Below are 15,460 nucleotides of genomic sequence, written 5' to 3'. Positions count from 1 at the left end.
TGTTTGAAGAATGTGTTAGACATGCGGATCCCCAGCTACCCTGAACACTGCTTGGGAAGCCCCCAAATCTACATGTTCTGTTTAAATATATACATATGTAAACATACATACAGACATATATGCACACAAGACAGTTCTGAAACTTGTACCTGGGATAGGGAACTGAAGAATTTAAAGAAGCCTTAAGTTAAACCTAATCAGAAATTCTGAGTAATGTGCAAGCAGCAAAGCTCTCTCTGTCCTGCACGAGCCCTAGAACTTTGAGCACCCATGCCTGGACCACAAGGACATGTGAAATGAAGGTAAAAACCAATACTTATTAAAGGTAGGGTAGATGTGTGTGTTGGCTGGTGTGATAGCACAGTGGGCAAGGTGTCTGCCTTGCATGTGGCCGACCCAGGTTCGATTCCTCCACCCCTCTCGGAGAGCTCGGCAAGCTACCGAGAGTATCTCACCTGCACGGCAAAGTCTGGCAAGCTACACGTGACGTATTCAATATGCCAAAAACAGTAACAACAAGTCTCACAATTTGCTGTAAGACATTACTGGTGCCTGCTTGAGCAAATTGATGAACAAGGGGAGGACAGTGACAGTGATAGGTGTGTGTGTGTGGGGGGGGGGGGGGGTGTGTAGGGGGATCAAAAAGATGAGCTCCAAAGAAACTCATGGGTCCATCACCAAGATCAGGGAGAGTGAGAAATAAACGGCTTCCCAATTTGCAAACTAAACAAATGAAATGCCCTAATGACTTATGGGGACCATGCAAAGGCACTCATTCAACTTACAATACTTTACTTAAATTATTTCACATGTGGTAAAACTGAGATAGTTCATGCTCTTTATATATAAAGGTCTGAAATCCATATGAAATTTATGTTTGCAGAACATCTTGATTTTGACATGCAATGTCTTAAATATTTCTGAGCTACATGTCAGTAGTGGCTGCACATAGATACCAAAACTGATGGCATGTAAATTATCAGATGATGCAATTTCAGGTTACACTGTAGATGAACAAATTCAGATGCAAGAGGAGGAAAAGGGGGTGGGGTTCTCCTGGATAAGCTCAGTTACAAGAAACGTACTAGAGATGATGTGGCATCAAGAACTCAGTCTGCAAGGGAATGTGGAATAATGTTTGTGCTGTGATGACAAATGAAAATTAAGATGCAATTGACAAAGACTTAATAAAATCATAGACAAAAGCATATATGATAGGAAGGAAACCAGTAATACAGAAGTACAATAGGGTCTCTGATTTAATCATTCTGGTCAGTGTTTATAAATCTACAAAAGAAAGTATTTTGCAAATATGCAGCGAAGATATTAGCCACTGTTTCTCCAACAGAACTTCGGAAGATTTCTGAAGTATTAGATTTTAACAGTAATGTCTAAGTTAAAGAATCTGAAGTAATGACAACCAAGAAGCTGTTTAGGCTGTATCTGAAATCAGTATTTATAAGATGGCTTATATTTCAGGGTGAGAGATGTGATTCAGTGTGAAAACACATACCTTAACTGTGTGAGGCCCTGGGTTCCATTTTTGGCATTGCCAATGAACGAAAAAGAGGCTAATGCTTCAGGTTCAGGGATTGGATCAATGAGGAGCTGTTTGCCCTTTTCAGCAAATGTTGCACATTTTAAAGAATAAAAAGACTTTGGGTTTACTTGGTTAAAATTATGATAAAATTTAAATAAGGTTATTCACTATCTACTGAATTTCCATAAATTGTCAAAAATATCTTAAATTAAGAAAATAAAAAAATACATCAGATTCAGATGGAAAATGGTACCTAGGATTATATTTCCTGGAAAACTGATAGTTAATGAATTAAAAGAAAACAAGTTTTGAAAATATCAACTAAACAAAATATGAGATTAATACCCAAGAATAGCTAAGATCAACACCAGGAGGATTACTCCATAGCTTAGAGGCCAGCTGGGCATTCTAGGGGAAAGGGCAGCTCAGATAGAGAAGGGAGCACCAAATAAAGGGTGTTTGGAGGATCCTCCCAGGAGGGGAGATGCATGTTGAAAGTAGACTATGAACTGAACATGTTTGTCACTCAATGCCTCTTTTGCAGACCACAACACCCAAAAGGAGAGAGAGAACAAAAGGGAATGCCCTGCCACAGAGGCAGGGTGGGAGGGGGGATGGGGGATATTATCCAGGGTGGTGGAAAATGGGCACTGGTGGAGGGATGGGTATTTGATCATTGTATAATCGAAACTCAAGCACAAAGATTTGTAAATCTACAACTGTACCTCATGGTGCTTCGCTAATAAAAAAAAAATCAACTAAACACATTAACTTTAAAAAAAAAAAAAGAAAGAAAAGAAACCCACAGGGCTGTGGCAACAGTACAGTGAATTAGGTGCAGGTGGCCTAGGTTCAATTTCTGCCACCACATGTGGTCCTCAAGCGTTCCCCCCCCCCCCTCCCCAAGGAGTAAGCCTTGAGCACTGTTGGGTGTGGGTCAAAAACCAAAAAATAAAATAAAATAAAGTAACAGCAGGGCAGTTTAGAAAATAGAACAAAAAGAATTCTCAGAAATAAAAAAATGACATTAGATAAAACTGAATTGTCAATAGACAGATGGTCACTTCGGATAGGCTGAAGCAGGCAGGCCTTCTCTGTGCCTCCTATTGCATACAACTAAATCCCAGATGCAGAGATAAAGCCTAAGGTGGTGAAAGACTCAGGAAAGAAAAGAGACCAGCCTGGACTCCAGGAATGACAGAATAGAGTTTTATCTTTCCTGTACTTTCTTTCTCTCAGTGGGGGGTAGGGGGCGGGAGTGAGTGGCAATGGTGAAGGGGGAGCTCCTAGGAATGTTCAGCGGACTTGGGTGCCACATGGTGCTGGGGATGGATTGTGAAGATGCAAAGTCTGTATCCTGACCTCCTAACCAGATCCTTGGTCCATTCCTGGATTCTTTCTGCCCCTCACAAGTTCCAAGTTGGAGCAGAAAGAGTCAGTCACCAGGAAAGGCAAGAGAGGGAGGCAAAGACTCAATAAGACCCATTTCTTATGAAAGGTCCTCAGAAGAGACGGCTTAGCAGAACAGAAAAACTGTGGACACTAATCACCTTCTGCAAACAAACTACATGAAAAATGTCCCAGGCCCCACCTACCTCCACTCACACTGGTGAAGCAAGATGCCTGAAGGCCCACTAAAATGAGGCCCCCAAGGGGAGGGGGCAGGAGAGGGGCCAAAGAAGGAGCCAAAACATTCACTCTTACAGCCAGCAACATGAGCCTTCCCAGAGGGTTAGAAAAGACCACATGAGGTAATACTCCAGGTATCAGTGGTAACTTAGACGTGTACCAGGATATGGGATCACCCACTTCCCCCCGCCCAACACCTTCCTCAGTCTGAGCAGTGTGAGGGATAGCCAAGTCAGACAGGGGGCTTACCTAATAACCGAGTCTTAAACCACAACACACAGACACATAGGATTCAATCACGATCATCCATCATAACAAAAAATCAGGAAGATCTCAAACTGAATGAGCAGGATAATCAATAGATGCCAACACAGAGATGACAGAGACATGAGAATTATCTGACAATGTTTTTAAGGCAGTCACGAACAAAAAAAAAAAAGGTTTCTATGAGTAATCACAAACATGCCTGAAACAACAGAAAAAAAAAAAAAAACAGAAAAACTCGGCCCAGGGAGATAATACAGAGGTTAAGGCTCATTCCTTGCACATGGATGACCCAGCTTTGATTCCAGGCACCATACATGGCTCCACCAATCCTGGTTAGGAGTGATTCCTGAGCACAGAGCCAGGAGTAAGTCATGATCACTGCAAGGTATGATTAAAGATGGAAGGAAGGAAGGAAGGAAGGAAGGAAAGAAGGAAATGTATAAAGTCTCAACAAAGAAGCAGAAGTGGCAGCAACAGAAATAGGGAATGGCTGAGAGATTGAAAGCACCTGCATTCCAAGTCTGAGACCCTGAATTTGACCCCCAGTGTTGCTCATATGTGCTGAGCATAGTCCCAGTGACTCTGCTGTCTGGGGTCCCTGGCACTACAAAAGACAACCTGATCTTCTTCACAGGGCCAGGTGCATGAAAGCACTGCTACAAAAGGGGCTGAAGTACTAGAGAGCCACTGTTTAAAAAAGACATGTAAGTCGGTCACACTGACGGGGAGCTGCAGGAGGGGATCTGATGCTTCTGATGGGGGCATGCGGCAGCACTGCACACCTAAGATGGTAACACTGGTTTTATTGTTAAAAAAAAAAAAAGACAAACCAGACAACCATCAAACACAAAGGAAAGGGGACAAGAATGATAGTACAGTGGGCAGGCAGCCAACCCTGGTTCATTCCCCGGCATCCCACTGGGTCTCCTGAGCCCCACCAGTGGTGATCTCCCTGAGCCCAGAGACAGGAGTAAATTCTGATCACCACTGGCATATCCTGAACACAAAACATGAGAAAATGCTCTACATCATTAATCATCAGGGAGATGCAGATCAAAACCACAATGAGATACCATCTCACACCTCAGAGACTGGCCCACATCCAAAAGAACAAAAGCAACCAATGCTGGCGCAGATGTGGCGAGAAAGAGACACTCCTTCACTGTTGGTGGGAATGCCGACTGGTCCAGCCCTTTTGGAAAACAGTAAGGACAATTCTCAAAAAGTTAGAAATTGAGCTCCCATTTGACCCAGCAATACCACTCCTGGGAATATATCCCAGAGAGGCAAAACTGTATAGTCAAAGTGACATTGCACTTGTTTGTTCATCGCAGCACTCTTTACAATAGCCAGAATCCAGAAAAAACCTGAGTACCCAAGAACAGATGACTGGTTAAAGAAACTTTGTTACATCTACACAATGGAGTACTATGTAGCTGTTAGAAAAGCTAAGTCATGAAATTTACATACAAGTGGTACTACATGGAAAGTATCATGCTAAGCAAAATGAGTCAGAAAGAGAGGGATAGACATAAAAAGATTGCATTCATCTGGGGGACATAAAGTAACAAAATAGGAGATTAATACCCAAGAATAGCCGAGATCAGTACCAGGAGGATTACTCCATGGCTTAGAGACCAGCCGGGCATTCTAGGGGAAAGGGCAGGTCAGATAGAGAAGGAAGCACCAAATAAAGGGTGTTGGGAGGATCCTCCCAGGATGGAGATGCATGTTGAAAGTAGACTATGGACCGAACATGATTGCCACTCAATGCCTCTTTTGCAGACCACAACACCCAAAAGGAGAAAGAGAACAAAAAGAAATGCCCTGCCACAGAGGCAGGGTGGGGTGGGGGGGATGGGGGTGGGAGGGATACTGGGATCCATGGTGGTGGAAAATGGGCACTGGTGGAGGGATGGGTATTTGATCATTGTATAATCGAAACCCAAGCACAAAAAATTGTAAATCTACAACTGTACCTCACGGTGTTTCACTAATAAAAATTAATTTAAAAAAAGAAAAAAAAGAAATACCCATGAGATACAATGTGATTAAATTAAGAAAAAAAAACACCTAATGATAAAAATAAAATCTTGAAATTATCTATCTTAAAGCAACACCAGGGAAAAAGAATCGCTATGGCAGTGGATTACTGTTTCCAAAGGGCACCAGGGAGTGAACCCAGTGCTCTACCCCTGAGCCACATCCTTGCCAAAGATGGATTTTTGTTTGCATTTTTGCGTTTGCATTTTGGAGTCTCTCAAAGCAGTGTCCAGGGGTTTTGGGGGAGGAGGCACCCTGGTAATACTGGGCCAACCGGACCAGGTGATTCAAAGAGACGGTTGGAGAATGCCGTGTCACTCAGTCCTTTGGTGTTCTGGGGGCCCTAGGGCTACACCTTTAGGGCTACACCCAGTGATGCTCAGGAGCCAAGTGGTGCTTGGGTTTAGACTCAGGTTCCAGCTCATACAAAGCATATGCACCTGACCACTGACCTATCTTTTGGCCCCCAGAATGGATGTGTTTGTGTGATTTCTAAGTGATACCCAGTCGTGCTTGGGGGAACGCAGTGCTGAGCTCAAACCTGGACCGCCCACATACAAGCATGCATTCAGCATACTGAGCTAGCATGTCATTCCCCCGAAGCGGATTTTTGAAATCAGATATTGTTGAGGTCACATTGGCACAATGTTTACTAGTGTTGAAAGTAAGAACAGTCAACTCAGAATCCTTTATGCAGATGATATTCCAGACTTGAAACAGTCTATGGTCCTCACAATGCTCAGTGGAAAGCAAAGAAAGCTGCTCATGACCACATGTACAAATATGAACAAAGGGAGGAAATGGAAAGGGACAAACAATATCCGCCACCAATGCAACAGCAGGCAAGAGAAAGACTCAGAAAAAGAGGAGCCAGAAGAAAGCACGGATGGTTGGACGAAGTTAAACTATCAGAAATCAAGAAAACAGGAACTGGAGTGAGTGTTCAGTGGGTAAAGTGCCTGCCTTTCACACAGCTGATAGGAGTTTGATTCCCTCCCTTTTCACACTAGCATCCCATATAATCTTCCAAGCCCCTGTTACACCTCAGTTTCTCCCTCTGTGAAATAAAAGCAGCATGGCCAACTGAACACTGTGTCCAGAATGCAAGAGCTGGTTCGTGGATGAGAGGGAGAGCTGGGAAGGGAAACTGAGCCCAGGGTTCATGATCACGAACTGAAGGGAAGAGTGGGGCTAGGGGGGCCCAGAGCATAGCTGAGTTCCCCTGAGCTGAAGCTGCTATGGCCCTTGCTTACTGTCCTAGCACATCAGCATACCAGACTTGAGCTCTAGGATGGAGCCTTCCAAGAAGGTGGGGGTGGGGGTGGGGTGCTGGCATCTCAGGGTTTGCTCTCTTGGAGGGTGAGGGGGAGTCTCCTGGAGGTAGCCAGGTAGCCAGGCTGCTGCAGCAACTCAGTCAACTCTGTTTACTTGCAGAGACCCAGAGACCCGGACACCGGGAGCCCTCCAGAAGGGGAGCCTGCGCCTGCACCTGCCTTTCCGTGGATGGAGAGAGATAGCCTTGCTCATCTTTACAACTTCCTTCCAGCTCCACCTAGCTCTGTGCACAGAATTGGGGATGGGGGAGTGGCGCGAAAAGGCGCCTCACAACTCAACAACCAACAAGAGGAAGAAGCCAACCCCCCCCTCCCCATATCCTGACTCCCAAGCCCCCTTTTCTGTGAAGTGAAAACTCTCAGCTTGAGTAAACTCTTCTCTGCGCCAGATGCTTTTACCTGCATCTGTGGGCCTGGATGTACAAACAACAGAAAATACTGATGCTGAAAGTAACAGAAGTGTGGGAGAAAATGTGGGGAGGGGGTTGGAGTATCAGCCAAGGCCGAGTTCCAGGTCAGAGCACCTGCATCCACCTGCCCCCTGCAGCTGCAGAGAACCCACGTTTCACCCTTGGCCATGTTCTAACTGCATTTGGGGGTGGGGGTGGTACTTGTCTCTTCTCTGCTGGGCTGCCCCACATGCTGACATGTTCATATGGTTGGAGAACCCACACCTTCCTAGCATCTGTGCCCCTCATCTCTTCTCCCCCTGACCCTCTGTGTGGAAAAGTCAATAGAGACACAAAAGTAAGGCTGCCCCATTCTGTGCGGGACCCTGTATGCCAACCTTCTGCCTCTATGGCCAGGGCAGTTTTTGGCAGCTGGGAGTTCGCCTCTCACTGAGAGAGGTTTGCTCTGAATGTATCACTGAGCGTCAGCCCAGGAGGATGGATTCTCAGCTTCTCCTCACCAGGAATTCAGGCATGACCATGCAGAAAAGCTTGAGAAAGAAGTCACCAGCAGCCTCTCACTGTCCCAGGAGTTGTCCACTGAGGACAGCAGTGCTCGGGGTGCGGCTGTGCAGGGGTGATGAGGCAAAGAGCGGGAGGGTGGGCAGGGGATGCCCAGTCCTTTGTCTCTGATGGGCAGTAGCCCGCCAGGCCTTCAGTAATGCAGAGCTAAAGTCCAGCTAATTTCCTGAGACCCAGACTGCTCTCCCAGGGCCCTGCTGCCTGCTGTCCCGGTGTCCTGGTGCGACCTCAAGCCTGCCCCTGCCCGGCCTTGCCAGAGCAGAGCTCCCAGAGTGCTGGGACCACAGGGGGGCGTCTGTCTCCTGGGATCTTTCACAACTCACAGAAGTGGACAGTCATCACCTGGCAGGGGAGCCCTTGTCTTCCAGACTCTGCAGCCTCCTGCATCCTTCTGACAACCCAAATGCTCACTGCACCGCCTCAACGAGATGTTTATACTCCAGCCGATTTTAGAGCTGGAACCCAGGGAAAACTCAGTTTCCTGGTACTTGAAGCCGGAATGAGGACGTGGGGTGGGTGAAGAGACGCGTCTTCAAGGGAGGAGCAAAACCCAAATCAAAGGGATTTGTAGAATATATATATATATATATATATATATATATATATATATATATCAGTTTTTTGTTTTTGTTTTTTAAGGGCAGGTGCTATCTCACTTTTAACCTTTCAATTCAATTTTCTCTACCCCCTATCCAGAGCCAATCTTAAAGAGATCAACAGAGTTCAGCACCACTCAATTCTAAATGGGACCTAACTGAGGATGAAAGAACATGGGGGAAAGGACACAGCTTCAGAGGCAGAGCACACGGTCCCACACATGCCAGGCTGTGAGTTTGAACCCTGGCCCTGCATTAGCCTCCAGACCCGTGCCTTGTCTCCAGACCTCCTGATCCCGAGCACCTGCGATTCTCCCCTACCCCCAAATAAATAAACAAACCACCCAAATTGGCCGGCAATTTGGAACCAAAATTAGTGACATATATTTCATTTTAAACATACTTCATCTTAATCAAGAATGTTTGGTTGTTTGACATATTTTGTATCACCCCATTTTGTTCTAAGGAAAAAAAAATAACTTGAGGTAGATAAGTATCTAGGCTATAATATCTTAAATGAGGATTTAAACATATCTTACCTGCAAATATGTTTCCAAACCTTGTCGGCGTTGTTCTAACACCTTGGGGATCCAGTTTCTAACATGCTTAGAAGGCATTTCTGGGGTTTTTATACATTTTTTAAGCTGTAAGACAGAGGAAAAAAATACAGAAATGTCTTTCAATTATGAAGATATTATTTGCGTGGGAAAAGGCCAGTAAAAGTCTGTGAATGACAGTAATCTCCGAAACAGGAAAACACACTAAAATTCTGTTCATGAATTCTTTAGACAGTTGTACATGTACACGTTTAGTATTCAGGATAAGAATTTTGTATTTGTGGTGGTTGCTCTTATTGTTATATAATTGTAAATTGTATAATGAGTCTCCTGCCTCTGCGCCTGGCTGTCCTCACCGGGGCCCCTTGGAGGGGGGCGGGTTGAGTTTCTCTCCCCGCCCCGAACAGAGCTCCGGCAGCCGAAGACCTCCAGAACCAGCCACCACAATGCTGAGACCACTCTCCACATGCATGAAGGTACCGGCAGAGGAACAAAGGCATGCGGGGCCCGGGGCTGAGATCGCCAAGCCTGCTCAGATTGGGGCTCAGCATCCTCCACCCAGATCCTCCACGTTCCAGTAGGCAGGGATCACACCCACCATCTGACCCCCAGCGCCATGTAATCCCATCAATGGCCAAGACCCAGAGACTATAAAACCCGGCTACCAGAAGCGCGTGGCCACATATGCATCCGTGAACCATCTTATTATCTCATTCATACTTTGGACAACCTGGCAGGTTACCGAATGTTACCTGCCCTCACGGTAGAGTCTGGCAAACTCCCCGTGGTGTACCCAATATGCCAAATACCAGTAACAATGATGGGTCTCTTTCTCCTACTCCTGAAAGAGCCTTGAATATGGCACTTTTTAAAATCTCAGGGCTAGGATGAAGGAGACATTACTGGGGCCTGCTCGAGGCAATCGATGAACAACAGGATGATCGTGATCGTGATAATGTTTCAGGTTGAAATAATTTTTTTCTTTAAAAAATTACAATTCAACAAATTATAAGAGCAGCAAATACTTTATGATCTTAAAATAAATCAATATATTGAAGTTTTATCTGGACAAAAAATGGTTTTTACACTCCTACTCCTGACAAAAAACTTTTCTGATGTAAAGTCTTTGTATATAATTACTTCACATTAAAAATAAATAAGTAACTGGGGGGGGAGAGAGAGAGAGGGAGAGAGGGAGAGAGAGAGAGAGAGAGAGAGAGAGAGAGAGAGAGGGAGGGATGGAGGGTAGGGTAAGGTGGTGCTGGTCGTGAAAATGGCCAATCTCGATTTGATACTTGGTACTACATCTGGTCTCCCAAGCACCATCAAGGGTCACTTAACCCTGAGTAGAGAACTAGGAATAGGTCCTGAGAACCACTGAATATGGTTTCACTATACTCCTTCCCTCCTTTTTTTAAAAAGTGCAATTTTTTGTTACCAGCATCCCTGGAAATACCACATGAACTAGAACTTGGAATCATTTCGAGAGTTTCTGGAAAACTCTGTCTCACCCCTGAGCACCATCCCACCTCTCACGTAGCGTGACAGTCATACATGTCCTCAGACCCCATCTTAGCAAACTGCTGATTTGAAGAAGCTGCAATGCTAAGGCCCTTGGCAAGGGCTGGAGGTGACAGCTGAGTGCTTCCACGGCCAACAACCATCGAGGAACTGGGAGCCTGGGTCCTATGACAGCCAGGGACTGCATGGGCTCTTGTCTCAGAGAGCGTGGGAGGGGGCCCCTGCCTGGGAGGAGACCCCAGCCTTGGCAGCACTTTCATTTCTGCTTTCAGTGTCCTGGAACGGGGACCCCATCAACCCGCACCCTGACTCCCAACTCCTGGAAACTGCAAGAATCCACTGGTGGAGTTTGAAGTGGCTGCAAGTGTGATTGTTATCCTTCAGCAGAAACTGAATATAAGAGCCTGGGCAGGAGATAGCCAGCCTGGGCAGGGGGGTGGGGGTGAGACGTGGCCACTCAGGAAGGGGCACTGAGTCTGTCTAGGTGGGGCCATGGTCTGACCATGCAGAAAATGCTGGAAAGTTAAAGTTCTGGAGGGAGAAAGAAAAAAAACTGATTTTATTTTGAGAAATATTTCATCATGATCACTTATGGATGTGAATGACCCAGTACTAGGATTGGGAGTAAAAGTCACGGGGTTGGGGAGAGAAAAGGTGGGGGGGAGAGAAAGAGGGGGAGAGAGAGAGAGAGAGAGAGAGAGAGAGAGAGAGAGAGAGAGAGAGAGAGAGAGAGAGAGAGATTTTTTTCTTTTTGGGTCATACCCGGCAATGCACAGCGGTTACCCCTGGCTCTGCACACAGAAATTACTCCTGGCAGTGCTCAGGGGACCATATGGGATGCTGGGAATCGAACCCGGTTGACCACATGCAAGGCAAACACCCTACCCGCTGTGCTATTACTCCAGCCCTGAGAGCTAGAGATTTTTAAAAGGAATAAAACTCTTATTTTATCTATTTTAAGCATTTCTCAAGCAAAAAAACAAAGTTCCAAACTGAAAAATCATTCTGTAGCAGTGATTTAAATTTACATTTAAACTGAAAGAAACATCCTTTAGGGGAGATGCCCAGATCAGCATTGACCCCAGAGTACAGGGTGAAGGACTGAGGAAGAAAGAAATCTCGGGGGAATGGAAGAAGATGAGAAAGGGCAGCAACAGGGAAACAGAAGCCAGGGGCTCGGCTTCACCGGTGATGTAGAAGCGTTGCACAGCTGCAGGACCAAAGCACAGACTCGACAACACTGAAAACATGAGACCCAAACTATAACCCCTGCACTTTGAAATATGCCTGTTAATGGTCAGAGGTAGCAAGGGACACTGGTGGAGGGAAGTTGACACTCGTGGTGGACTGGTATTGAAATACTGTTTGCCTCAAACTTAATTATCACTAACTTTATAAATGTTTTTTTATTAAATAAAAAATTTTAAAACTCTCAAATCCCAATATTCCTTAAATTTCTGAACAGAAAATCATCTCATGTCTTTCTCTGTTGGTTTTATTTTATTGTAATTTTTAATCTTGAAGATAGAGTGCTGAGCACATTTTTCTTTCTTATTCCTGTCAGGGGTGCTGAGGAAGCTGAGCGTCATCGCTGCTGGGATGGGTGACAGCCTTTAGAGGTGAGTAATGAATTGCTTTCCATGAGGAGAGACAAACCCGAGACGTGCTGTTTTCAGGAGGCCCAGCTGCTTACAAGATAAATTTTCCTCTGCCACTCCAGCCCATGATTAACGGTTTCAGCCAGGCTGTGTCCAGCAGATGGACTCTCTGATGCTTGCACACAGCACCCCCTTACCCTGGGGTCCTTGAGGTACAGACCAGTCCCAGGATGTCCATGGGCCCACTCCTTTTCCCTCTTTCTGCAGTGAGAGGTGGGAGACCTTAACTCAGAGCTGACTCCTCAAAAGCCTGCAGGGGGCCATGCAGGGCCCAGAAACACTGCCCCCCACCCTCAGCACATAAAGAAAAAAGAATAGGGAAAAAAAAAGATTGGAGTAGTAGTGAAGGGAACACCCTGGGCACAAATCAGTCTCTGGCTATCAGCCGTCACCATCCCTCTCCACCCCCCCCACCTCCCGCCCCCCACACACACATCAGGGCTCCCTCCAGACACATTCCAGGTGATACCACATGCCTCCTCCTTTCAGCAGTTGGGGGCAGAGGGATACTTCTGCAACAGGCCCTTCATTCAGTGAAACTGGTGAAAACTTATTTGGGAGCCAAAGTCGGTGATGAGGATGGGAGTCCGTAAATGTGAAAGGGAGCCCTGCCCCGCTGAACATAGGCCCTTGTGGAGCTTGGGAAACAGGCAACAGCTGGGAAGTCACAAAACCCATGCTAGTCAGGGCACCCTCAGGAAGAAGCTGACCCTCTCTGTTCCCCTGCATCCGCTATGCCCCCAGGCTGTGCAGGCAGGAGGGGGTCCAGGACCAAAGTAGTAAAGGAGGAATTCTTAGATCACCCATGACTCCAGGGTGTAGGGAGAAGGATAGAAAAGGAAACAACAAGGAGGTGGGGGGAGGGTAATAAAAGAAGGAGGGGAGTTAATGGAGGGCAGGGGTCAAGGGCCTCTGGTACATCAGTGGTGCTGAGAAGTGGTACAGCCAAAGAGCCAAGCCACAGAGTCAACAACACTGAGTTCTGAACTACAGCCACGAAACTTAAAGACATGCCAGTAAAGGAGTTGGAGGGATGAGTAGGGCTCTTACATTGCAGGTAGCCAACCAGGGTTTGATCCCCAGCACTCTACATGGTAGTTAGAGCCCGCCAGGTGTGATCCTTGAGCACAGAGCCAGGAGTATGCCCTGAGCATAACTGGGAGTGGCCCAAACATGAAAACAAAAATAAAAACATACAGTGTCAATCAAGGAGGCAGTCGGGGAGGAAACCTGGGAATACTGGTGGAGAGAAGCTGACATTAGTGGTGGGATTAGTACTGAAACACTGAATGTCTAAAACTCCACTGTCTGGACAGACGATGACCAAGCTCTATGAACCTCAACAATAACACAGAAGGCTAAACTAGCAGTAACCAGTTTAAGAGATCCTCAGATAATGACTTCAGTAACATCATTTCAAGATACAACAATTATCACCAACTGACTCTTGTTGGGCTGGAGCAATAGCACAGCGGGTAGGGAGTTTTCCTCACACGCAGCCGACATGGCCAACCCTAGTTCGATTCCTCCACCCCTCTCGGAGAGCCTGGCAAGCTACCAAGAGTATCTTGCCTGCACGGCAGAGCCTGGCAAGCTACCCGTGACGTATTCGATATGCCAAACACAGTAACAAGTCTCACAATGGAGATGTTACTGGGCCCGCTTGAGAAAATCTATGAACGGGAGGACAGTGACAGTGACAGTGACTCTTGTTGATCCCATTAATCAAATAATCCCATTTGCCTTTTTGTTGTAACAAACAATGTGAAGTAAATTTACTTATGCCTCAAGGTGGGGGGGGGCAGGCTGGGATGGTGGATGGGAAACTAGGGACAACGGTGGGGAGAAGGGTACACTAGTGGTGGGATTGGTGTTGGAACATTTAATTTGCCTAAACAACTCTATTATGAACAACTTGGTAAATCACAGTGTCATAATAAATAATTTCGGTAGGGCGTTCGCCTTACAAGCGGCCAACATGGCTGACCCGAGTTCGATTCCTCCGCCCCTCTCGGAGAGCCCGGCAAGCTACCGAGAGTATTCGATATGCCAGACACAGTAACAACAAAGTCTCCAATGGAGACGTTACTGGGCCCGCTCGAGCAAATCGACGATCAACGGGAGGGCCTTTACTTTTACTTACTTTACTTTTAATTTAAACTCAACTGTGAATAGCTTGCAAATAAGGTGCCTTGATTAAATTAAAAATAAAATAAAATTACAAAGAATAAGGTAGTGAAAGGGGGTCGGGGTGATGGTTGAGGGCTAACTTCCTGCTGCCTGAATATTACAGACACAGTTCCACAGTTCCATCTTGGGGGCAAGTGCAGGAGCCCAACTGGGTCCTAGCCAGCACCACGAAGTGTGCGTAGCAACCACAGCTTAAGGGCACGGGCCTGGGTGAGCACCAGGATATGTGTGTGTGTGTGTGTGTGTGTGTGTGTTCAAGTAGCCTGAGTGGGCACTACCAGGGTGTGTGTGTGTGTGTGTGTGTGTGCGCGCGCGCACGCAGGCGCACGTGCATTCAAGTGGCCTGAGTGAGCACCACAGGGTGTGTGTGTGTGCTCATGCATATGCACAAGCGTGAGTTCAAGTGGCCTGAGTGAGCAACAGGGTGTGCGTGTGTGCGTGTGTGTGTGTGTGTGTGTGCATGTGTGTGTTCAAGGTCCCAACTCAGGAGAGCAGAAGGAAGGGGGAAAGGAGCATTTGTCTGCAATTGCATGTGGGACGCCATGAAGGGTTTAGAAATGAAAATGCCTCTCCTGGGCCTGAGAAAGCACATTTAAAAAAAAACATTTTTATCAGAGGCACCAGGATTTACAATACTTTTACTCACACTGTTCATCATCCTTCATTCCAGCACCAGGCTCCCCACTAGAGAGCTGTGTCCCCACCGAGTCCCAGTGACCCCGCCTGACCCCCAACCCAATGGACGCTCAGGTTGGCAGACAAAATCTTAAGTTCTGATGACTTTGACAATTTGTTGTTCTCTTACTATGTTTCTCTCCTCTCCTCCCTACAAAAAGGAGATTCTCATTCTTTCTCTTTCTCTCCCTAACACCCCCCCCACCCCGCTCCGTGGAGGCAGTGACACCTACATACAGGTATCACTTGATCACTTGACTTCCCGTTAATCGTCGATTTGCTGGAGCTGGCGCCAGTAACATCTCCATTTGTCCCTGTCGTGTGCTAGTGTAGCCCAATAGCGTCTGTTCATTCTAGGAACACGAAGAGCCTCAAACCAGTTGTTCAGGGTCTTGAAGAAGTCTGACCATCTTGTAGGCGGGCGGCCACACGGTCTTTTGATGTCCCATGGAATCCAGTCCGTAACGGCTCTAGTCCAG

The 15,460-nt window shown here is 46.5% G+C and overlaps 1 protein-coding gene across 2 annotated transcripts in view; it reads right to left on the bottom strand.

Annotated features, from left to right (window-relative positions):
- Nucleotides 1–15,460, bottom strand: part of SNX24 (sorting nexin 24) — a 148,454-nt gene that overhangs the window by 49,174 nt on the left and 83,820 nt on the right. For both annotated transcript variants that reach the window (XM_056124372.1, XM_056124371.1), the window contains exon 3: nucleotides 8,920–9,024. In XM_056124372.1, coding sequence (XP_055980347.1) covers nucleotides 8,920–9,024 — 105 coding nt within the window. The remainder of the gene's footprint in view (nucleotides 1–8,919; nucleotides 9,025–15,460) is intronic.

Source organism: Sorex fumeus, unplaced genomic scaffold (genome assembly GCF_029834395.1).
Source record: "Sorex fumeus unplaced genomic scaffold, SorFum_2.1 ptg000051l, whole genome shotgun sequence".
Taxonomy (NCBI): domain Eukaryota; kingdom Metazoa; phylum Chordata; class Mammalia; order Eulipotyphla; family Soricidae; genus Sorex; species Sorex fumeus.
This window is presented reverse-complemented; position numbering and strand designations above follow the sequence as displayed.